The 25,014-nt window shown below is 45.9% G+C and overlaps 1 protein-coding gene across 4 annotated transcripts in view; it reads right to left on the minus strand.

The window, feature by feature from the left end:
• The window catches only part of SPTBN1 (spectrin beta, non-erythrocytic 1), a 192,708-nt gene that overhangs the window by 5,691 nt on the left and 162,003 nt on the right, over positions 1-25,014 (minus strand). For 3 of the 4 annotated variants that reach the window (XM_025868837.2, XM_073897698.1, XM_025868838.2), the window contains 15 exons: positions 24,059-24,322; positions 22,521-22,745; positions 21,962-22,051; positions 21,583-21,864; positions 20,813-20,943; positions 19,371-19,575; positions 18,599-18,973; positions 14,560-14,804; positions 13,355-13,493; positions 12,544-12,628; positions 10,621-10,817; positions 9,413-9,525; positions 8,663-8,726; positions 4,067-4,305; positions 2,657-2,830 (listed from right to left, as the gene is read on the minus strand). In XM_025868837.2, coding sequence (XP_025724622.1) covers positions 2,657-2,830; positions 4,067-4,305; positions 8,663-8,726; positions 9,413-9,525; positions 10,621-10,817; positions 12,544-12,628; positions 13,355-13,493; positions 14,560-14,804; positions 18,599-18,973; positions 19,371-19,575; positions 20,813-20,943; positions 21,583-21,864; positions 21,962-22,051; positions 22,521-22,745; positions 24,059-24,322 — 2,828 coding nt within the window. Of the gene's footprint in view, positions 1-2,656; positions 2,831-4,066; positions 4,306-5,078; positions 7,191-8,662; positions 8,727-9,412; positions 9,526-10,620; positions 10,818-12,543; positions 12,629-13,354; positions 13,494-14,559; positions 14,805-18,598; positions 18,974-19,370; positions 19,576-20,812; positions 20,944-21,582; positions 21,865-21,961; positions 22,052-22,520; positions 22,746-24,058; positions 24,323-25,014 lie in introns of those variants that run through there. The other variant, XM_073897699.1, reaches the window with a different exon arrangement.

Below are 25,014 nucleotides of genomic sequence, written 5' to 3' on the forward strand. Positions count from 1 at the left end.
GGCAAGAATATGCAATGGGGGAAAAAGTCTCTTCAAAAATGCTGTTGGGAAAACCAGACAACAATGTGCAAAAGAATGAAACTGGACCACTTTCCCACACCATACACAAAAATAAACTCAAAATGAATCAAAGACCTCAATGAAATCAATAAAACCAATGAAACCATAAAAATCCTAGAAGAGAACACAGGCAGTACTTTCTCTTGGTATTAGTTGTAGCAACATTTTTCTAGATACGTCTCCTGAAGCAAGGGAAAATAAAAGCAAAAACAAACTATTGGGATTACATCAAAATAAAAAGCTTCTGCACAGCAAAAGAAACAATGAACAAAACTAAAGGACAAACTCCTAAATGGGAGAAGATATTTGTAAATGACATATCCCATAAGGGGTTCGTATCCAAATACATAAAGAAGTGAGGTGCCTAAGTGGCGCAGTCAGTTAAGCGTCTGACTCTTGTTTTCAGCTCAGGTCGTAATCTCAGGGTCGGTAAGATTGAGCCCACATCGGGGTCCACGCTCAGCACGGAGTCAGCTTGAGAGTCTCTCTCCCTCTCCCTCTGCCCCTCCCGCTCGTGCTCTCTCACTCTCTAAAATAAATACATCTTAAAAAAAAATAAAGAACTTATACAACTCAATACCAAGAAACCCAAATAATCCAATTAAAAAAATGGTCAGAAGACATAACCAGACATTTCTCCAAAGAAGACACAGAGATGGCCAACAGACACATGAAAAGATGCTCAACATCACTCACCATCAGGGAAATACAAATCAAAATTACAATGACATATCACTTCACACCTGTCAGAATGGCTAAAATCATAAACACAAGAAACAAAAAGTGTTGGTGAGGATGTGAAGAAAAAGGAACCCTTGTGCACCACTGGTGGGAATGCAAACTGGTGCAGCCACTCTGGAAAACAGTATGGAGGTTTCCTCAAAAAATTAAAAACAGAATTACCACATGATCCAGTAATTCCACTATCGGGTATTTAACCAAAGAAAGAGAAAACATTAATTCAAAAACATCTATGCACCCCTGTGTTCACTGCAACATTATTTATAAAAGCCACAAAAGCAGCCCAAGTGTCCCTCAACAGATGAACAGATAAAGATGATGTTGTATATATGTATTTATACACACACACACACACACACACACACACACACACACACACACACACACTGTAGTATTACTTAGCCATAAAAGAATGAAATCTTGGCATCTGCAACAACATAGACGCATCTAAAAATGCTAAGTGAAATTTAAGAAACAAAACAAATGAACAAAGAGAAAAGAGACAGACAAAAAACAGACTCTGAAGTATTGTCTGAGATGGGTAGGTGGGTGAAATAGGTGAGGGGGATTAACAGGACACTTATCGTGATGAGCACTGAGTCACGTACAGAATCATGGAATCACTATACTGTGTGCTGGGAAACTAATAAAATACTGTATGTTAATTATACTGGAATTAAAAAATGAGTCCTTTTGAAATTCTGCTACAGAGCCTTATATCCCCCACATTTACAAACACCAGAATTTTTAAACAGACGTACAGAAAAAGTCTCCTAGATTTCTCTTCTTATACAGTACAGAGTAAAAGAAACTGTCCTGCAAGGCCATCCCTAGGACGCTGGAGAGTCACTGGCTTGGAGGGCTACTCATTCACTTCACTGCGGTACAGAGGAAGGGGTGCTCCTGGTGGGGAGGAAGATAAGTGCCCTCTGCCAAAACCCGGACCCTCTGAAGCTGCATGGAGGGAGAAGAAAGGAGGGAGGCAGCCAGGGAGCCAGGCTGTTTGCACCTTGTTTCACACAGTGTAAAGGGCTCCAAGTCCTGGAGAGCCTGCCTCCGGTGCTCCTTGAAAGAGCTCAAGAAGTCACCCCCTTTGAAACGCTCATTTGCAGTCCATGGCCTAGTGCAACCGACAGGACACAAATGTCTAACTGAAGACCAAAGCTTTCCAGGTCCCAAAGCGACAGATCAAAATTATTTTAAACTAATCAACATTCTAACCATGGACACATTTACTTTCTATATTTTTCAAGATGAAACGGCTTTTCTGCCCACTTCTAAGCATAAGAACTTCTGAGCCTGGATCCACTCTGAAGGAGGTGTATGTGTTCTACAAGCCAGAGACAGTGGAACTAGATGGTTCCAGAAGCAGCTGGAACATCCGCTGGGCAAGCCAGGGGAGCAGAGAGACCCAGGTCCCACACAGGCACTTCCTGTTTATCTCCATCCAGCTCCAGGATGACTCACTTGACCCACTCCGCATAACTTGTGGGCAAAGAATAGCATCTCCTGGGTCTGGATAAGCTGCAAAAAATGGGTAAACTATTTTTCTATGCTTCCCTTAAAATGTGAACAGTTCACCTTGTCTTAAGGAACAGTGAGTTCCAGCTTATCAAAACAAAAGCTCATTTCTTCAAGGCTGAGCTGTGCCATGAACCACAGGGAGACTGATGACTGGCCACGGTCCCTAAAAATCCTAACTGAGACACAGGACAAACCACACAAGGTTCATTGGTGATTTTTTTTAAATGGCAGAGAGGAGGAACTGACTGATCACAGTACCTGCCTGGGAAAACCAACCTTGAAAGTGAAAATACACCTACTCTCGGCAACCAAGAAACGGGGCCCCTCTCACCTCAGCTTGAACACGTGTTTCTTCTTCTTGTAATCAAGGGCCACTTCACAGATGGCTTCTTTCAAACTCACAGGGACCTCGCTGTGGTAGGGGATTCCAGAGGCAGCTGTCTTTGCATCTTTGTAGAAACCCATTTCTTGGTTATTTATGACACAATAAACATTGTGCCAGGACCTGAGCAGTAAAGAAAGGAATGTCAGGGTTCTAGACCACACTCCCGTAAAGAATTAAGAATGTGATTAATATGCAAACGATCCACACACCACGTGGTATGACCCCTTGTTAAAAGCCTTTCCTAAATTCTGCTAAAACTAAACAAGAAAACAAAATTCCTCCACGGACTGCTGGGACAGTGTCCACATTCATACAGTGGCAGGTGACTGAGGGCAGGTAATTCTCTGAGTTTGGGGAAAAACATGGTGCCCTCTTCTATTACATAAAGGTACTCCTGGCTCTGACGGGAAAGATTTTTATTGGGGTTGGTTCTCTTTGCTGTAGTACTCTCTTGTGGTAATGCCGTACAGGGCAGACTCCTCATCTGAAACATGCCTGTCCTGAAACACTAACTCTTCCACCTCAGTTTTAATCCTGGTGGGGCTTGGCAACCTGACAGGGAGACAGATCCAGGGCCATTAGCACTAGTAGTACCTCCGGATGAATCAGAAAAAAGACAGCCTTTCCCCCATGATATGGCAAACTGTCACGATATACTGATTTTTATCAGAAGACACTGTACTGCCACCTACCTAGATTAACATAAAAATTTATGTTGTACTCAACGTGGATGGCAGCTCTGAGATGGGGATTTCCTGGTCTAATGTACAACCTGTACAACTATACATGGTGGTCCCAGGCAGAAGGGATCACTGGTTAAGCACACTGGCTTTGGAATCAGGTAAGAATTTCACCCAGGCTTTGCCATATACCAGGTTTCTGAAGAGTTTTTTTTTTTCACCACACAGGGCCACCGTTTCCTCATTTATAAAATAGACATAATAAAAGCAGAGCCTACTGGGAGGCAGTGAACATAAACACAGATATGGAGATAAGGCCGGAAAAATGAAAAGTCTTCAAAAAAAAAAAAAAAAAATCCCACAATGAAGAACACTTTAGGGAAATTCTCCAACCTCTGCCTAGCACATTTCTTCTCAGGAAGAATTACTAAGGCCCCTTTTTGCTATTCCCATCCACGCTTAATTAACCTTCCTTCTCTCAGTGAATCAAAAACACTCTCCTCCCACTTTCCAATGTCAGTCCCAAGAAAAGTGACACCCAGGAAGCTAAGAACAAATGGATTTCACCAGCGCCCACTCCCCGGCTTTCCAAGCGGCAAGCAGTGCTTCGACCTTGAAAGGGTGGGGCTGACTTCCCATCTCCTGAGGCAGTGGCCTCAGCCTTCGCTGCTCTCACCTGCTTGAGGCTTTCTTATTGTGAGCCTCCCACTCGTGCTTCCGGTTCAGGAAGCCTTCCATCTGGGCCGAAGGTGTCTCCTGGGTTCTGGCCGGCAAGGTGGCAGCACTCTGGGCTGGGAGGGCGGTCTTGGCTTTGCGGTCCGAGGTTGGGGAGGGGATGGGGCTGGACTCCTTTGAGCTTGTTCTCTGCTCGGCGGCGCCGTTGACCATTTCACTTGTGTCCACCGTTTCTGTCATCTAGGGACAGTGGAGAGGCCACTCAGTGAACCCCGTGAGCCACAGGGGTGACCACATACGCTCTGACTCGCACACGTGGCTGTGTATAAATGCCGGACACAGATCGAGGCAGTACAGTAAAACCATTGCAACATCCCACAAAGCCAGCGGGACACCAAGGACATTAGAAGGTGGGGAGGGATTAATGCCCGCCCGCTTATGGGGAAGGGAGAAAAGCGAAATGCCAGGATGAGTTTTACTGCACTCTGTTCCTCGGATCAATCCATTTTCTCTAATGTAACTCGGATCATTTCCTCTTAGGGTTACTTTAAAAACAAAAGGACGACAGTAACAATCACACGTATTAAATATGAGAGAGTGGACGTTATACAGCAGCCACCTTACAACCAAGGACGTCACCAGAACAGCTAGAAGTTTAAGCGAAAGGGCATTCACAAACAGATCGATAGACGACTCTATCAGAACTACACAGCATTCCCCCAGAGTAAGACAAAGAAAGACCTCCAGTTTCTGAAAATGCTCTCTGGCTCTCCTCCCCCGCCCCTCAACACATCGTCATAAACACATGCAGAAATTAGGACAACAATCATGCATTTCACATCTACCATCCCAGTTAGACTTTGGAACTTAAGAGCTGGAAGGAAATGAGGCAAGTCAACAAACATCAATTTAACCACATCTGCCGGAGTTGTATCGTGAGTGGGTTGTAGTTGGTGTTAAAGGAGCCGGAAAAGCCAATCACAGTCACTCAACACCACACGGCTATTTACCCCCAAACACAGACAGAACCAGGGCCTTCCCCATCACGTGTTGGTTGATCACGGTGCCTTGCTGCACTGAGACGAGAAAGCCCAGACACAGCCAGACTTCCCGTGGCTCTGACCGTCAGGCTGGAGACGTCTTCGGGAGCTGTTCCTTCCCAAGCTCATTTATATTGTGACCCTCGGGGCTTTTCGGCTTTGGAAATGCAGTAGGGTCTCGGCTCATTATCGCTTTCAGCCTGTGTACCATCAACTGTGTACCATTAACTGTCTCCGCCCCGGCTGATACACCCAGGGCGGGGGATTAGCAAGTTACTAAAGCTGGGTGTAGCTGACACTTTAGTGGGTTACAGACAACCTGCACCCCTCATACACGGACAAACATGGAGGTGTCAATGGCAACGTTCATTAGGTACGTCCCCCACCACTGCTGCCCAGAACCAAAACAACAAGTTAGCAGCAACAACTTCAACAGGAGAAATGGGAGAACAACCACCACTGCTTCGACACTCAGATATGTCAACTCTTGGGAACGGGATCACTTGTTGAGGCCTTAGCTAAGTGGCGGGGTGGGAGTCACGAGCTTCTCTTCCATCTACACAGACTATCACTGTCAGCATCAGGGTTCAGGGTAAGACCAGAGGCTTTGCAATTTAAGAGTGTTTTTGACTGGAACCTTTTACCCACACAGCAATGTGGGAAATGGGACTCGTAGGGCAAGGAAGGCATGGGGGAGGGTGGACATGTGATTATATTGACCTCCTAAGTGACACCCTGTAGATGTGCGCGTGTGCTTATGAGCAACAGGCTATTTCCATATTTCTCTTTCCTTTCACTTTTAAAGGAGAGAGGCAGGAGGGGAAATGACCACCAAAAAACAAAACCCTGAGTCCAAAGGAAGTGAGTGGATTTTAAAGTTGACAAATCTGTTCTAGTGTGGAATTTCACGAAACTTCTGGTGGGAAGGAAGTGTGAGTTTGGTCTGAAAGGCCTGTGCCAGGTGTGAGTCTAGGGAGACATACGGTTAGTGTGTACAGAAACCAGGTTAAAAAAAAATTAGTGCTGCAGCTGTGGCCCGGAAACTGCTGGCGACAGCAGGGACCCGGAGGGAACAGTGTCTGCTGACAGGCTAACGTTTATAGCACTGCGGCAGACTTCAAGGGGGGGGCCAAGGCCAGGGAAGCCTCTTCTGGGGGAAATTCTGCAGCAAAAATTTTTTTCTTTAGAGTTAGAAGGAAAGAGAAAACCCCAAACCAGTATGCAGAGATAATTAATGTTTATGCAAATGAATCACTAAACCAAGAAAACAAGAAAAAAAAAGGAACAAAATGATTTTTAATGGACATGTGCTTAAGCATGCCAACAGACAACACACCACTAGAGACAAACATCAAAAGCAAATCATAGTGCTATGATCATACATGTGAATCTCCCCTAACCCCCACCCCATGTTGCTTCTCTTTAGCGATTAGTCCAGAGTGCTTTAGTGGCTGGGTACACCTGAGATCTTTAAATCAGGAGGTGAACACGAATGCAACGTGACAACTAGTAGCACAAGAAACACCTGATTGGTTTTCTAAGTGCATGAAGCAACACTATTTTCAAGTTCATTAACTTGAGTCTCTGCACCACAACTCAAAAGAATGAAAAGGCTTTTCTTCTTCCAATCCAATTATAATAAAAAACTTGTTCTGGCAAGCTACAATTTAAAAATCTAGATAAAAATAGGCATGAGAACAAATGCCAAAAACATCACTGCACTCTTTGTGTTTTTTTTTTTTTTTGGTCTTCTGAATACAAAAAGCATAAAATTGGGTATCATTCCAGATGATATAAAATTTAAACATATATATATATATGGAAACATCACATATATACATACAGATCAATGACACAGAATCTGGAGCCAGAAACACATGTCAGGGCTCCCTAATGACCAAAGATAAAGCAGTTTTTTCTAAAATGAATTTTGGTGCGTTTTAAGGCAGAGACCCAATAATGGTGCACACTACCCCCAGAACATAAGAAGCTTGGCATCTATCTATATACCCATCTACAGTCGCAAGTAGATAGATATGTACATAGAAATAAGGAAAAACAAACAAGATGCTATATGATGTTATCCTGACAAAAGAAAAAAAAAAGACATGCATCATGAAATGAAAAGACAAATCAGACTTAACTCATGGAAAACACATATCAAAACAGGTTTCTGATTCCACTAACATCTAAATATGGCAAATGAGCAAGTGACTGTCTCACAAGGCTTGGATGTAGTATGGATTTGGTTTTGTTCTGTCTATAGCAGTACCAGGAAATCACCTCTTTCATAAGCTTTTATTCCTAAGGAATAGAATTTCTGTTAAAACATTTTCAATCCCTGCTGGTGGTCTGATCAATGCCATTCTAAAAAGACTCCTTACTGGAGAACCTCACAAAAAAAGTCATAAGAAAATGAAAAACGAGAAGATCCGTATGAGATATACAACGGAGTTTCTGTCTACATAGACGCTACAATTCCTTCGGAGGCCAGGCGGCGTCCAACGGCTCCTAGGGGTGGTCCACCAAGTGCAGCATTCAAGTAATCAGGGTGAACCAGAATGGCTTTTGTTCCATTTGTTTGAGAAATTTAAATAGTTTGACACCCTGAAGTCATCGACTGAAGGGAGAGGCCCAGAAGTCTGGTAGGCAGGCTTCCTGAACCTGCCAAGGACTGCTGCCGCCTGCCATGCTGGGCGTCATGGCGGTGCTGACAGTGACCAGGACCAAGGTGGCAGCAGGGTCAGCGGGCACTTCACCCCTGAGGCTGGCTGCATTACTTGCTGCAAGTAAGCTCACAATTTCTCAATTCAGGTCTTGGCAGAAAGAAATGGAAGAACTTATTTGGAAAAAGTAATACATAATCCAGGGGTCTCAAAATCATTTCAGATTTTGTGCCTAAAGTTAACAGAGCTTCCCAAGTAGATCCAACTCCACCCCCCGCTTTTTTTCCCGTTTTTCAGTAAATGAATGCATCCTTCATGGAATGTGACACAGGTGACTTAAGGTTTTAATCTTAGTACTGAGAGTCTCCTTCCTTATACACCAATCCTCCTAGTTACTATTAAACTATGGCAGGTTAATGACATCTGTAAAGGGGGGGTATGTGTAGTGCAGTATTGCACCCTGTTAGTATAACTGGATGTGTCATACCTGTCGGATTCTAGTTTTCTTCTTCATTTTGCTGTAATCTCATTTAATTTCAATTAATCATGTAAGGCTTTCGCTGTAAAATCTCAATAAAGTAAAAAGCTCACAATAAATAAACAAAAAATAAGTATGTTGCTTTAAGGCAACTGAGCATCCATCAGTTAATAGACTCAAATAAACATGAATTAAATGCAAGCAAATATGAAACCAAGGAAGCCTACGAATTAAGGAAAAATTTTAACACTGTGGGTGAAGTGGAAGCCAAAAGGTCAAACCAACAGGATTTGGAAAGAGTGGTTCTTGACAAATGGTAGTGAACTTCACAGTCCAGACCACGGCTGGTCACTGGCTGTCCGTCTGCTATTAAAGTTTTTGTAGTTTTGGTAGGTTTGAGAGCGGTAACTAACCCGTGGAGATCCCTGTTCAGCTGGCAAACCGTTCTGGGAAACTTGCTCTCCTTTTGAAGTATCCCTGTTGGGTAAAGCAGGGAAGGAGGGCAGGGGAGGGAAGGGGAAGGTAAGGAAAAGGAGGAAAGAGAGAAAAACAGAGACGATGAGGGAGAACATCACCACTCAATTTTATTACAGACTCTCTCTCAGAAAAAACATATGCAACCCCCTTTTATGCAATGCAATTTCTTTTTAGGAACTTCCCAGGTATTCCAAACCAAGTCTAGGTAGAGAGCAAGAGCACAGGCATGCCCTCTCCCCCCAGCACAGGCAGCATTCGGGGTTGGCACAGGGCTCTCACCACAGCATAGTCATTAGTTTTTCAGAAATAGACAATAATTTCTGTTCTTTATGTGAAGAACTTTCACAAAGCAACACCACATAATCAGTGGCCTGAAATCTGGGTGGTTCACGCCTTCCACTAGTCACATGGGAATTCCGAGTGTGTGCGTGTGCACGCGTGTGCAGGCAGTGGAGTGGGTGCTGTCCACACCCCACTTCTGCCGCCTACACAGCAATGTCACCTGAGGCAAGTGTGTGCTCTCCGATGTCATCGGGGGTGACTACACAGATCTGACACACTCTCCAGAATTAACGGGAAGGGCATGTGGTGAGGCCGAGTGTCGCACAAGCTTAGCAAAGACGATCCCCGAACCTCACTTGTCAGGGAAGCTAAGACTCGGGCAGTGCAGGCTGCCCCCGACTCACCACTGCTGCTGGGACTCGGTCTCCTCAGAAGCCCTCGTGCTCGGCTCGGGAGACGGCGGCCGCCTCTTCCTCTCCTCCTCCTCTTGCTGTCTGCGCACTTCCAGTAACTCCAGCTGAGGGCAGACACAGCAAAGTTCACTCTGCTTCTTTTAAGGAAAGGGTTCTTGAGGAACCCAGAAAGCCCTCCTGCCTCGGTCTCCTACCCTGGATCATGCCGGACAACCAGAAGGGCTGACACCCAGCAAGACAGCACTGGGATCACAGAACTGCAGCTAGAACCCAGAACGACGGGAAACAGACCCGAGTGAGGACGCAGGTCTACTCAGTGGGTTTGGGTGCCTCCTGGGACTCGGGGTTTCATTTCTAAATGAACTGTGCAGCTCTCAACTCTGCTTGGGAAGAAAGTACTTGAGCATGAGGGTCCACAATGGACTTCCCATCAGAGCTCAGACAAACACCACCGAGACAGAGTTGCAGTAATTCTCAAGGAGGATTCTTGTGCTGCGGTAGGCATCTGTGTTCAGCCCAAACCCAAGTAACACTTTAAAAAAGCCACAGAGCAGTCTAACTGAAACTAAGCCATTTCACAAGCAGTATGTATGCACTAAAAATATTCCAGTTAACACACAAGTATGCAGATATGTTTTATATCCTCAGTACTGCAGAAACTGGAAAGAACTCCATTTTTGTAGACCATAAAGAATCGGCTTTCTATCAGAAGTGCAAGTGTCATTGGAGAGGAAACACCAGTGAGCAAGCCTTATTCTAAAGCATTAATTTAATGGTGGCAGAAGAAATGATCAGGAATGGGAGAATTCTCAGTGCTCTAGGATCCAGCTACTACTTGAGAGAAATTCTGATTCTGAAAATCTGAATTAAACTATAAGGCGAAGCTCCCCTACAAACCAAAGCTTCTATGAGATATAAGAGGAAAAGCAGATCAAAAGAGAAAGGCAAACCCCAATCAATCAATTCCCAGGCAGGGAAGTGACTACACAGCTAGGTACGCAGGAAGTAACTGAGGGAGTGGCAGCCCTTATCAGTCTCCCCAGGTTCTGTACCAAGAGAACAGCCAGTTTTAGGAAGGTCCTCACTGCTTCTAACAACAGAGCAATGATATGACTCTCTGGTCTATAGGAGGCAAACAGGAAGAAGCTGCCCAGGAGAACCAAAGGGCCAAGCACCCCCAGCACCCAGCAGCCACTCACCGTCGTCAGCCTCTCCAGGGCGGAGAACCTCTCGTCCCAGGTGGCTGCAGACTTCTCAAAAGCCTCGTGGCGCTTGATGAGCTTCTCCACCTCGTCCACACTCTGGCCTATTTCTCGGCTGGATAGGTAGGGCTCCTGTCCGAGCAGCCAGGCCTCGGCCACACTGGCGTCCCGTGAGAACTGGTGGACCTCCAAAACTGCACAGGGTACCGAGAGTGAGTGTGGGCCAGCAGGGGGGGCCGGGCAGTCGGGGACGATGCTGCCCCCTGATGGCAGCTGCCCACACGGCCAGTCTCCAGCCTCGATCGGTGCGGTACAGCCTGTGTGTGACGTGGGCTACTTATCCCACTTTAACTTTTCTAGTAGCCACACAGAAAATAAATCGGTGAAACTTTAAAACAGGTGAAATTAACAAGCGTATTTTAGATAACCCAATAGATCAAACTATGATTTCAGCATGTAAGCAATACAACAAAATTGAGACGTAACTTCTTTTCCTTCTGTCTCTGAAACGATATACATTTTATACGTACAGCACACCTCAGTTTGGACCAGCCACACTGCACGTTCTCAGGAGCTGCAGGTGGACAGGGGCTACCACAGTGGACAGTGCAGGCCTAGGAGGTATGCTCTACTCACTCCGCCCTACTTCAGTGAGGTAAGCCTCAGGGCCCTGAAGGAATTCAATCTACATACAACCAGACTACGCAGGCACTCATTCATCAACCACCCTTCCTGGGGTGGTAGCTGTCGGTTTTAATTTGGGGGAGCTGAGAGGGAGGAAAGACAGTAGACGTCAACTGCAGTGAAGGGAGGGGCAGGTTAGAACTTGGCTTTGCACCACGGCCTCAAGCAGTGATGCTTGGGGCCATACAGGTAATGAAAGGACTGCAGGCAGCATCAGCATCCCCAGCAGCTGCCAACAGCCTCTCAACAAGGCTACAAGGAGAAGATCCCACGGCTGCATGAGGGACTCACCCCGTCATCACACGCACCCAGCATACAACCTGGTGCCTCGTTCACAGTGTGGAGGAATACAGGCTTTGCTGAAGTGAACGTGCCCAGGAAATCCTCACAATTTGTACACCAAATCCTCATCCAAATAATGGTCAAGAGAGGGATCTCTTTTTCAAAAGAGGGTTCTAGCCCAAAAGGGTGAGGTGCCTGCATTAGGCATTTTACAAACCTTTTAGACAAGGCCCCCTGGATTCTGTTTCCAGTGAGCACCCCTGGGGTCTGAGAATGGGGTTCTATTACACTGATAGAGCCCAGAGCCCCATGCACAGAATGGTGAAGGATGGTAAATCATGCTGGAGTTGGGCTACCAGTGTTTATACCTATTATTAAATGCTATTCCCATTATAAACTCTGTGGTAGCTCATATATTCCTTCATAAAATCAGACTAAAATTAGAATCTACCTCAGAGGGTCCCCTTGGGGTGTAAATACAGAAAAATATATACAACACTTAGAATAATGGCCAGCTCATTGCAAAACCTTTGTAGTTGGTAGCTTTTATAAAGTTACCAACCTTCTATTGAGAGCACCAGATATAAGACCTAATCAGGCGAACTTTCTACTTTCTTGACTGCAGTAATAATTCCTCTTAAAGATAACTAGAGGAGGAAGGGACTTCAAGCTGGACTCTCCCAGAAGGACATCAAATTGTTATTCCATGCTGTTCCTGAAGAACACCCAAATCCCACTTACAACACTGAGATCAATCATGGGATGAAAAATAATGTATATGCCACAGGGAACTACTTAAAAATATTTAGCATGAAATGGTGAACTACGGCATTAAGAAAGAAGCATTAAGAACTCCAAAAATCATTATGATAACATCACAACAAATCACGGCAGGAAACTAAACTTGCACGTGGTCAATGGACACCCAAAAAAAAAGATTAAATAGGTTCTTACTCAGTCTCAACCATTCCCAACGGTCTTCCCACTTGTCAATCATTTCTTTTCTCTTTTCTGTCAACTGCAGTAATTTTTCCTTGATCTGTGATGAAAGAAGGACAACAGGGACATCTTAACAAATTGTACCACATCCTCCTAGCCTTCCCCTTGATGGGTCACCTCACATAAGAAAAATACATTTTCTGTAGAGATCCCTACTAAACCAGGGAGAGTACCTAAGGACTACTCAGTCTATTTATGTACTAGAGAGAAAAACACGGCAAAGTGCCTTCCAGAAGGGGCTGAGAGGAAAGGCTGGGCTCCACCCACAGCTGCTGTCCTGAGGCAGCCAACCATGCACTGAGCCACCTCCCGATTCTGGGGCTCCATATGGCGAACACACTCAGGAAGAGATGGACAGTGAGAGGGGCAAAGCCCTGACCTGAGAGAACACCCTACCCCTTCAAGGGGGCCACATGGTGACTCATCATTTATCTCTTTATTACCACCATCCTCACTCGAATTAGACACAAAAGGGATGCCACCCAGGGTGAGTACTGGAGGAGGTGACAAAGGATGGGACTTCAACCTGAGGCCTGCAGAAATGCTCTTCTGTGCCTAGAATGTTCTTGTGTTAACTATTCCACACACACGGGAGAGGAGCAAAGAATTTCAATATACATGTAAGTATACCTGTGTATGAATACATATATATTTCTGTGTATGTGTCTGCATATACACATGCATACATACTAACAAAATAAAGTCATCTTACATCCTAAGACCAACTGCATTTACCCCGGGGCCATAAAGCAAAGAGCCGTCCTACCTCCTCAGATGCATAGTGCTTTCTCGCCAGCAGGGATTTCCCAAGTTCAATGCAGGTTGTGAAACTGTCATTACGAGCATCGATTTCAGCTTTGATTCCTTGATGATTATTCATTAATAGTTCAACAGATGATACATCCCTAAAATTAAACAAATAATACCTCCTTTAGGAGATCAAGCTTTCCAAATAAACATGTAGGTTTCAAAACACGTAATTAATTTGCAGGAACAGCGCAACAGCACAATATGTCTTTCAGGTCTGATTGAGGACCAGCAATGCAACCTAACATTTGTAATAAGGCTTCTCTCATTAGTGTGTGTGTGTGTGCGCGCGCGCGTGCATGCATACATGCATGCACACATCTGAGTAACTCCAAATGGTTGCCAGGCAGGTGCCAGAAAAACCACTGGATTTCTGTTCAAACTTTTATACCCACACTGCCAAAAGTTCAGGACATGTGTGTTCCTAATATCCCCTCTTATTCGGGCACGAAGAGGCACACAGAGCCAGCACCAGCTTGGAAATCAACTACTATAGAGCTGTGAGAACTTCTCATGAATCAAAACCTAAAGTCCTGATCTGGGAAATACAACTGCTTTTTATATATACAGTAATAAAAGACTTTTTCTCAATTACAGCGGGGACTGGAGCTGGCAGGGCTAAAACTGGAGATTGTGTATGTGGCCTGCCTGTTCATCTCTTAGCTGCTCTTCACTGCCTTGCAGCAAACACGGCCAGAGAGAAGATATGGAACAAATATTAAATAATCGTCTCAAAACACCATTTAAGCAGATGGTGAGGGTAAGAGACACCTTTGGTAATGCATGAGAAAAGGGATAGAGTGGTTTTTAATCTCAGACACAGAAAAAGAACTCAATTCCAATGATGAGGGAGAGCTAGTCATGCCCAGGGTATGTGGCTGCTTGAAGCGTGAGGCCCAGAGAAAGGGCAGGAGGGCAGGAGTGAGTGTGGAGCGTGGGGGTGGGGAGTAGGTGAGACGGCTTGGCAACACTGTGCCTGGTTCCCCGGCAACTGTGTGCTGTAGACACCAGAAGCAAGAGAAGCTGCCCCAAAACTCCTCACCACCCCGTCTCTGGCCTTGAAGCTCTTGGGAGTGGCCCCTGGTTCTCTCTAGAAGATTCCTCTACAATTGCCCAGGGTCAGCAGGCTGGATTTCCTCCCACCCAGGAGGCCAGGAGGGTTACCTGGGCTTCTCCTGGGCTTCGATCTGCCGGATGACATCCTCCATCCACAACATGAGGTCGCGTACCATGCTGAAGAAGCGGAACTTGTCCCCTGTGTCCACCAGCCGCACCCTGCGGCCCTCACAGGCATCCAGCAGGGCCTTCCAGGCTTCCAGGACCTCGTTCTCCCGCTTCTGGATGTCATCAGCCTTGTCACCTGCATAGGCTGCCTGGAGACGGGCCGCATCCTCCTGGAGCTGCCTTACCTGCAAAGCCACCAGGGAGAGAAGTCAGCTCAGATGGGTGGGGGCCTTCTCTCCACCACCTCACCGCTCTCTCCATGCACACCATATGCTGTTCTGCACTAATGAGAGCACCGAGCCAACATGGGGCTCCTACACCCCAATGAGCTCACAATTCTATCGGGGAGATCCACACTGGAAAAATCTAAGTTTAAGTATAAATGTACTGAACTGCATTATGTAGTTCAGTGCGAATGAGAAGACAAATGAAATGCTACAGGAATGCAGGCAGGAGACCTTGGTCAGGTGTCCTGGAGGCAGCCTGGGATATAAAGATGGTACAGAAAGCACAGGGTACATACGTAGACATATTAGAAAAATCAACACGCGCAAAAAAAAAAAAACAACACGCACGGTACAGAAGGGTTTTTTTTTTTTTAAATCATGAACAAGTAACTGCCATGAAGAATTCAGTTTGAAAACAAGTTTTCCATTGTTATGATGTTGCTGTAAGAGCTCTCACATGGGCCAGTTCAACTTGAAAAACAAAATTATATCATCTCATGTAGCCCAAAAAGCTGATTGACATCCAAGAAGGTGGACTTCTCACTAGCCAAATTTCAATAAACAGGAAATGCAAACAGGTCTTAGCAAAAGATGCTCCACGGAGATACTATAAGTTGTTATCTATTAGCTGGCAAAAATTCAAGTCTGATGGTGTACCTGCCAGTGAGTGGATCTGACTGTTGACAGGACAAGGGGCTACAGCTTCTGTAGAAGGCACAGGCAGTATGCATCAAAGTTACAAACGCACCTTCTGATTTTATGATCCCACTTTGGGGAATTTATCCTACATATAATTATGCACATTCAGGAAATGAAAGACATTATTTATTGTAGCAACATCTGTAAAAGCAGAAGAGTGAAAATAAAGGTTCATCAGTGAGAATCTGGTTACACTCATGATGGCACATCCATACAAGAGGCTCTTCCGTAGGCATGTAAAAGAACAAAGAAGGGCTCTATATACTCATGCAAAGTGTTCTAGGAGGATGGAGTGTACCTAATATCCACTTCCTGAGCAATAAAGTGGGAAAAACAAGGATCGGCTTTTGCCTTTTTTGCGGGGAGGAGTGGAAGGGAGATAGGCTTGTACAAGAGAAAGTCGTAACTGTGGCTATTTTATATTTTTAGATTTCTGTTACGTATTAGTAGTGCCATGTTAACGACATCTAATTAAAAACACACATATAGGAGGAGAATATACGATCAGCCTTCACTTACTGAGGCTGTGTGACCACAGTCCACAGACAAGTGTCATCCCAGACTACAGGAGCCTGGAGAGGCCTATGAGGGAGTTTGCTGTTGGATACCAGTGGGGGTGTACGCGGGGAGAAGGGGGTAAGGATGGACAACACTGGTGCTTTCAGGGAGCTGGACACTGACCCTGACCACAAAGAAGGACTTCAGGTGGTGGCATGTAAGGCAAACAAATTTCTGCAACAGATGCAAAGAAGAATCAATGGGGTTTGTTTTCCATGATGCTCTGATTTCCATATCCCTGCTTCTAGAAATCTTCCATGACTGTGGCTCAGGTGTAACTCAAGGAACAATGAGCAAGTTCCTAGGAAATTATTTGAAAAACTAATTTCCTATAGGACTAACCAAATCTTTCCCAACAATTAAAAAAAAAAAAAACCCAAACAAAATGACAACAATAACAAAAAACCTTTTCCTGTGCCTCTGGTTGTTTTTAATTTGTTCTCAAAAAAAAAAAACTAAAACCAAAAAGCCCCAAGCAAACAAAAACAAGGTAGAGGAGGGATAGCAAAAGTGAAAATTCCCCACACAAATGAACTACTGCTCTGAGCAGTCGGTGAGGACCACTACTATGGCTCCCGTGCAGAGTGGGCTGGCCAAGACTTAAACAGTGGGCAAGGGTGCACCACCGGCTTCTGGGAGCCTGCTCCAAGGGCCTCCCTCTATTCTAATTCTGTTACAAGAAACCTGGGCTGAGTCTGTATTTGCAGGAGGGGCACGCATACTTCTAGAGCTGTAAATGGCCTCGTCCAGCAGATACGGTGAGGCAGAAACTCTCAAGACTCGAGGGAGAGGACTCCTTCCCTCCTTCGAGAGGAGATGGGTGCCCTCAGCAATCTGAGTCTCACCAGGTGAAGGGGTTTAATGAAGAAAATAAGAGAGCAACTCAGTCATTTCTAGAGTTTCCTGAAGTTCTAAAACGAAGTGATTTTACAGGTGCAGGGAAAGACCTACCGCCGGGAAGGTCTGTTCTCGCTCTGTCCTTGAGGCATCCCACAAGTTCCCTCAAGCTCTTTTTTATGTAACAACAGTTACAGAACACTTACAGAGCTCTCACGGGAGCACAAATTAAACTTGCAGTGATACAGAGCAATAGGCCCCAATTCAAACTGGGGTCTGCTCCTCTCCAGAAGCCTTGCTCCAGGCACAGGTGAGACTGCATTGTTAGGAGCCTCAGGCATTCACGTGGTGCCCAAGGACCTTCTGTGCGACGAAAACCCCTGAACACGAAGCTGATAAGCTTCTGAATGGCAAGTTGTCAGAGCTGGGGAGGCCACCAGCTCTGAAGGAAAGACTGGAAATCCTTGGGATACACGGTGGAGCCCCCCTACTAAATTCTGCTTCATGCAGACCCTAAGACACTCCACATACCTGTTTTTAAATATTCCCTCGGTATCTTCTAACTCCTTGGTGGAAAAGCTGAAGCCACGTAATCTGCATGGAGCCCCAGCTGTGATCTATCAGTTTCTAGAAGGGGCCAATTAAGGGCAGGGGAGAAGGCAATGGGAAAGGTGGTCCCTCCAGAGAACAAACTCCAAAGTACACCGAAGACTGGTAAGGCTAATGGCACTGGATCAGGGTCAGCCCACAGTCCGAGCTGGGCCCGTGTTTCTATAAATCAAGATTTACTGTGCCACAGCCATGCTCCTTCCTTTTGTATTGTCTGGAGCCACCTACGGTATAAAGGCAGAGCTGAGAACTTGCAACAGGGACCACGTGTCCCACCAGGCTGAAAATATTTACCATCTGCGCTTCTATGCTGATCCCTGCCCTAGATTACCAATGCACTCCGAACAGACAAGAACAAACCTCCTAATATACCCAGGGCTGGTATCTTTAATAAAACTGATTTCTTCTCTAGGACCATCAAGTTTAGGAGAAAAAGATACAATTGATTTTTCCTCTGAAAGTCGTAAGACTAAACAAGAAACTGTGCAGAGACTGGGGAGTGAACTAAAGAGTGATTATACTACTCCAGGTTCTCACTGCTGTGCTGTTATCACTCTGTCAAGTATCTTTTAAAGAAAGTCTTTGTGTCAGCCATTTCAGACTGGGGGAGTGGGGAGACCAGGCATATTAAAACATTAGACTGTTGTTTTCCCTCTTCATGGACATAAAACTCAGACACTGGTGGATGGAGAATAATAAGGTATTATTGCGGAAACGATTCTGGGTGAACAGCTAACAATACAAATTCTTGTTGAGAAGGTCTATAACTTGCAAACGTTTGCAAGTGCATCTGGTTTGTTTTAATTGTGGGGAGAGTCACTTAATGATGTCTGTGCATGTAGCACACTGTGAACTTTATGGACTGAGTTCTCCCAAATGGAGCATTTTAACAATTGTGTGTGTGTGTGTGTGTGTGTGTGTGTGTGTGTGTGTGTGTGTTGAATCTGGGCAATTCTTGAAGGCATGTTTTGAGGAGCCAAGGAATGGAGAGAGACGCTCAGAGATGCACAAAGATGCTCCCCACCACCCTGGGCAGCTCCCTGACCCACCTGAGTGCCCAGAGCCTGGATGTCATGCTCAAATGTGGTGTGCATTCTCTGTAAGGTCTCCACTGTGTTCTGATCTCTCCCAAGCTCCTCGGGGAGTTTCTTGTGTTTGTCCTGGATACGCCCAAAGATCTCCTTGGCGTCGTGGTAAAACTTGTGCAGTTCATAGGAGGCGGCAAGAATCTGTGTTCTCGTGTCAATGAGCTCCAGGAGGTCAGCCCAGGCTTCGTTGAGCCCGTCCTTCCACTCAGCGATGGTGGCAGCATCCGAATGTCCAGAGTTGATGAGTTCATCGGCCATGTGATTGACGGTGTCCACGCGCTCCTGCCCAATGTTCCCGGTGTCTCGGGCAAATTCCCGGAATCGTTCTTGTAACATCTGAAATGCAGATGAGTGTAAAAAAAAAAAAAAAATCAGTGAGAAAACCATGAACATTTTATTTCTTGATCATTATGAACGTCCCTTGGAAAGTAACAAGTAGTGTGGTTGACTTAACAGGTCTTAGCTCTAAAAACTCAATCAGGCCTCCTTCTTGCTCACTATCGCAGAGCAAGGCCCTGGCTCCATCTCCTTTTCCTACTGGGGAAAAGGGCACAGAGAGGTTAAACAAGCTAAGTCAAAGCTGCCTGGTGATAAACAAGCTGAGCTGAAACCAAACCCCATGACCTCTGATGTGAGTCTGGGGTGTGTGATGTGCTCACAGATAAGAAGTCAAGCGGCCCTCCAGGCATAGTGCACACTGCACGGCTGCCCTGGCTTCGCCCGCGGTACTTGCCGTGACGTGCTCATAGTCCTGCCCCAACTCGTGCGACCCTGCGACCACCTCCCTCTCGGCGATCCACTGCTCCAAGTCATCCACCTCCCGGTTGAGCTGGAAGAGCCTGTGCCTCTCGTCCAGCTTGCCCCTCCGCTCTTCGGCGAGGTCTTTCAGGCCAGCGTACAGCTTATCCACTTTGGACTGCCGCATGCTGATGCGCTCACTGGAAGAGGGGGTGGGGATGGGGAGGGGCGGCAGGAAAAGGACCTTAAATGTCACATTTTCTTCAGGGAGAAAACAAATGAGGGGGAAATGCTAAGAGAGCATGTTACATAAAATTTCTCGAAGGAAACTTCTGGCTCTCCTATTTAGCCTAAAATATAAAACTCTGGAATTTGACCTTGAGTAATTTTAGAGCCAACATGTAAACAAAACACAATCATTAAGGCTGAAGGCCATCATGACTGTGATGATGGAGGGAGGGAGGAGAAACCCTAACTCTCTGCATTGCTGACCCTGGAAGTCAGGATTTCCTTTGACGTTAAAAGTTAATGCAAAACCCAGGAGCCACCTTCCATTCTCAAGAACCATGTGGCCAAAGGGACAAATGCTATCCCTGACTGGCACACATCGCTACCTTCTCTGGGGTGCAGGCTCTTCCCCACCACTCCTGTCAAGTGGGTCCTGGGAGTGCTGCCTCCCCTCCTTCCAACTTCTCCCCATAAAGACAGTCTTGTAACCGGAAACCAGAGACAAGGACTTGATGCTCGACCCTAGAGACTAGGAAGGCACTTTCTTGGGAATCTTATCATGAACACATGAAGGACCCCCCCAGACCAACACGGCCACTGATTGCATCTTCACCTTGCCTTGGTTGATGCACAAAGCCGATTCTTTTCCGGAGTTATAAAAGGCAGTTACATAGCAAGCCTAAAATAACTGCCATTAAAGTTAATATGTGAGCGTGGTATAAACTGGGGGAGTACCACACATACCCCTCTTCTTCTTTATTCCCAAGGTGCTCAAAGGACTTGATCTGTGAGGAAGTGGTATCATCTTGCTCCTATTATTTTACAGGTCTGTGCATTCTTGTCTACCACTCCTCCTAAAACTAATCCTCACTTAACTAAACTGGGTGACTTTCAACCCAAGGGTGGGTTTTGATAACCCGTATCTGTGCAAGTCAATCTGTACTTGTGACTCATGACACCAATCATTTTTCAAGAGGGCCTTGGGCTCATAGGAGTTATTTACCCCACAAGAAGTTTCCTAATGTAACAGTTCACCCTTTCTGTTCAGCACAAGCCTACTGGGTCTATTTTACAAACCCTTCCCAAAGATCTACATCACCAGTTACTCAAGATGGGTGCTGCCATTCCCGTTTGCATGGGTCAGAGTAACAGACCCTCCCACTGGGAGGAACTGAGCAGCCATTCTCATCCTGACGAAATAGTACTCACCTTTCAGGATGGCTGTCAGCCACCAGGGCCCGGCTGGTCTTGGAGAGCTGATGCACGGTCTCTGCATAGTCCTCCACGGCTTGTTCCAGAATCTGGTGCTTCTTTAACATGGAGACAGCACTCTGCTCATCCTGCAATGAGGGGGAGGGTCACAACCACAGTCGTCCCCTCTGACCCAACACCACCTTCAAGCAGGACCAGCTGACTGCATGATGGGCGGAAGGAAGAATCATCAGAAAGAATAAAACCACAAGTGCGATATGGGCAGTGCAACACCGAAGCCTTTCAGGAGGGTCAACGTGGTCTGGATCATGGGAGGCCCCGTGAAAGATGAACACAAGGATTGTACGGAATGAGTGAGACCCCTCTGACGTACAGGCAAAAGCCCAGGAAACCAAGTGTGCCCTGGCCGACTGAGGCTCCTCACAGTCTAACACATACATAGACAACAGCATCCTGCAACCCTAAAAACTTTTAAATGGTCTCAAAAGCATCTTGTGAAGTTTAGGTAACTCTATTAATTAAAGAGCAAAAAGGACTCTGGCAAATATTAAAAAAAAAAAAAAAAGGATAAACCTAGTCTTAATGACATACCAAGACTGTGTCAAGGGGAAATAGCCACAGATTCCAGTCACCTAATGCACCACAGTGTCCCCCGTGACACTTGAAAGCGACAATGAAATGTTTCACAAAGACACAGCCACCCACAGAAAACAAGCTCGGGGTGGGAGTCTGAGGCTCTCGGGGGCAGGGCTGGAAACCTCTCTCACCTTTGCCTTCTCCTCAGACATCATGTACAGCTCCTGCTCGCTCATCCACGCCTCCGCCTCGGCTGCGTCGAAGTAGTACTGCTGGGCCCGGTGAGCCTCCTCAAGCCGCCTGTGGCGCTTCTCAGTCTCCTCAATGAGGAGGCCCCACAGCTCCTTGAGGTCAGCGAGCCTCCGCCGGATGGCCTCAGCACTAAGGCTGCTGCTGTCGCTGACAATGTTTTGGCTCCTCTCGAAGATGTCATCAATGCGAGGCTGGTGTCCCTGGATCTCTTTCTGTAGGGTCTGTGGGAACAGGGGAACAGTGCTCTCTCTCAGTCTCTGCCCTGTCATATGGAGCAATCATTCATCAGACTGAGCTAGCCCAAGCAGGAACGCTTACCTGATTTTTCTTTATTAATAGCTGCACAGTCTGGAGATTGTGGCCATGATCCGTGGAAGTTGCCAAAGGCATCCTCTCTCCAACCCACAACTGGAAAGAATTGTAACTTTAGGTGGTTAGGACCGCTCAAAAAGAACAAATATTTGATGCAAACAAGCTCAGAACAGCCGATTAGCAGGGAGGCCAGCCCAAGAGAGAAGGTGTGTGCGATCCCACGGGGAAGAGCTGCCTGAGGAGCCGGACGGACCCTCTCCCCCAGGACAAAGCAAGGGCTTGTCTTTCAGACCCTACTTCATCCTCACTGTTGGACTCACTGTGAGTCCTCACCCTTACTTTTTAAAACTACTATTCTAGGGGCATTAAACCATAGAACATCTTTAGAAAATCAAAGAGAACAATGGAGTTGCATTTCGTGTAAATACATAAAAGCATGGCTTCGATAGTCTAGCTCACCGATGCAGTGCAAAGTGAGTCTAACAAATAAGTGAGAACACGGCTTAAGGCAGGACAGGTGAGGAGGCTTCTGGAAAGGCCCCCTGTATGGTGAAGGTCTACTTACGATCTCGTCCTCCACATCCCTGTTGAACTGATGGATCTCTTTGGAGGCCAGCAGGTTATGCTTTCTCTCGTTCAAGGGCTCCAGCAGTTCCATGAACTTGGTCTGCACGGTGAGGCGCTTGCTGTCCACCTCATCGGTGCTCTTCCCCTCCTGACTCAGGGCCTGGGCCTGGCTCTGGAGCTCCTCGATCTCCTTCTTCCGCACCTCCATTTGGTTCTCCAGCATCTGAAGGAGAAAACATCAAGTGTGTCACACCAGAGACATGGGAGACACGCAGTCCTATAAAATGTTTTGGGCACTGGCCAAAATGGAAGCTCGAGTATAAATTTATATAATGGAGAGTCTAAGAAAGGATTCTTAACATGTATCAAATGACCAATTAATCCCTTTCCAGGACTTTTTTTTTTTTTAAAGTAGGTTCCACGCCCAGTGTGGTATCCAACCCGGGGCTTGAATTCACAACGCTGAGACCAAGACCTGAGCTGAGATAAAGAGTCAGACACTTGACCAACTGAGCCACCCAGGCACGCCCCTTTCCCAGGATTTTTAAACTCAGGAACAACATTCAAGTTTATTCAGGAACAACATTCAAGTTTATCCAGGAACTCAGAAGGCAAATGACAAGAGAAACAAGAATTATGGGGAAAGGACAGTATTCCATCTGCTTGTTCAGAAGCCGTAACAATGTTGGAAACCTACGTTATCCATCAGTAACATCTTAAGGTTCCAGTTCTTTTAGGCAAAAAGGATAGCTAATGTTTCCACCTTCTTTAAATTTCTTCAATTAGAAGGCTGATTATTTTTTTTTAAATACCGATTACGAGGTGAAAACATGCTAATTGCTTACTTACAGGAGGAGAATGAGCAAAAGTGAAAGCGGGGGGGGGGGTCTCACTCAGGAAACATCACATACTGATGGCTGAGAGACAGGGGGTCGCATCTAGAAATAAATGGACTCCTTTCTTAGGTAGGGAAGTAAACAGCCACGAGTAAAAAAACCACGCTTAACAAAACTCCTCAATGCACAGTAACATAGCCAAGTAACCACATCATTTAGGAAAAGGAAGGGTGGGTATCACTTTGAAGAAACAGGCCTCAGCACTTGGCAGAGACATTTCCCCAGTGACTGGTTCTAAGCACAACTGTGGGGCCGGGGACTCGGCCACTCAGATAACTAACACGTATCTACTAGATGTTATACAGCAAAGTATGTGAACAGGATTAGTTTCCCTCGTGTAAACCACAGAAATGAATGAAATGAATATTTACTCAACTGTTAAATGGTGGCATGGGTCAACTAAGATGATGACAATAAAAAAAAGTATTCCTGTGCACAGACACCCAATACTTCTACTAATATTGTGTCTTTCCAGTTGATTCTAGCAATGTCCCATGATGCTGTCAGGACAAACACTTTGCTGGGTTAAAACCCCTTCACACAGAAGACAGGTGTTGAGAACATGGTGGGCGAGTTAAGACTATCAAGACAATGTCAAAACAGAAAGAAGCCCAAGTATGTGGTCGCCTCGCCCACTTGCCTGTTGCTTTTTAAGCAGGATGTTGACGCTGGTCAGGTCTTTGCCATAGTCATCAGACTGAATCTGGCTCTCCAGGCCATGCAGCCATTTGTCCAGATCTGCACAGCTCTGGGTGAAAAGTTCAGCCTTGTTTGCATCAAAGAGCCGCTGGGCCTTGGTCTGGGTGGTGGATTCAAGGACTTCCCACATGTTATGTAAACAAGTGAGTTTCTCCTTCACCACAGCTTCTGTCTCGGGCTTTTCTGAAATGAGCTGCATTCCTTCCTGGAAAACATAAATAAATACAGTTTGCTAGCGAACAAAGGTCACTGTGAAAAACAACCCTAATCTGTGATCTACCTATTCATTCAACGTACAGAGCCTTTACACATAAGGTTACCGCTTACTAAAATGGACAAGGGCCTAGTCTATGTACACTACATGGCTTTCAAGAGTCCAGCAAGAAGTGACCGTGGCATGATGGAACAGTTTCATCTGGGGCAGTGGGGAAATGCTCAGGACATCAGATTTCATCCCCTCCACTCGGCCCCCAAAGACCCTAACATGTTACTTTAACCATTAAGAGTCTGAAACAAGGGGTGCCTGGGTGGCTCAGTCAGTTGAGCGTCTGCCTTCAGCTCAGGTCATGATCCCAGGGTCCTGGGATCAAGTCCTGAATCGGGTTCCTTGCTCAGTGGGGAGCCTGCTTTTCCCTCTCCCTCTACCATTCCCCCTGCTTGTGTGCTGTCAAATAAATAAAATCTTAAAAAAAAAAAAAAAGAGTCCGAAACAATATAAAAAGCCTGAGAAAGAGAAGAGGGGAAGTGGGGAACTTCACCTTCATGTTCAGTTATGCTGCATAACATCTCCCTGTGCCAAAATACTACATTTTAAGTTGTTATAGTGCCTGGTCACCCAAGAAAAACTGGGAAAACTTAAAACAAAACAAAACGTAATCTTTCTAAATTCTGTGCAAA

The sequence above is a fragment of the Callorhinus ursinus genome, unplaced genomic scaffold (assembly GCF_003265705.2).
Source record: "Callorhinus ursinus isolate GAN/ISIS: 27379988/994484 unplaced genomic scaffold, GSC_fseal_2.0 scaffold10, whole genome shotgun sequence".
Classification (NCBI taxonomy): domain Eukaryota; kingdom Metazoa; phylum Chordata; class Mammalia; order Carnivora; family Otariidae; genus Callorhinus; species Callorhinus ursinus.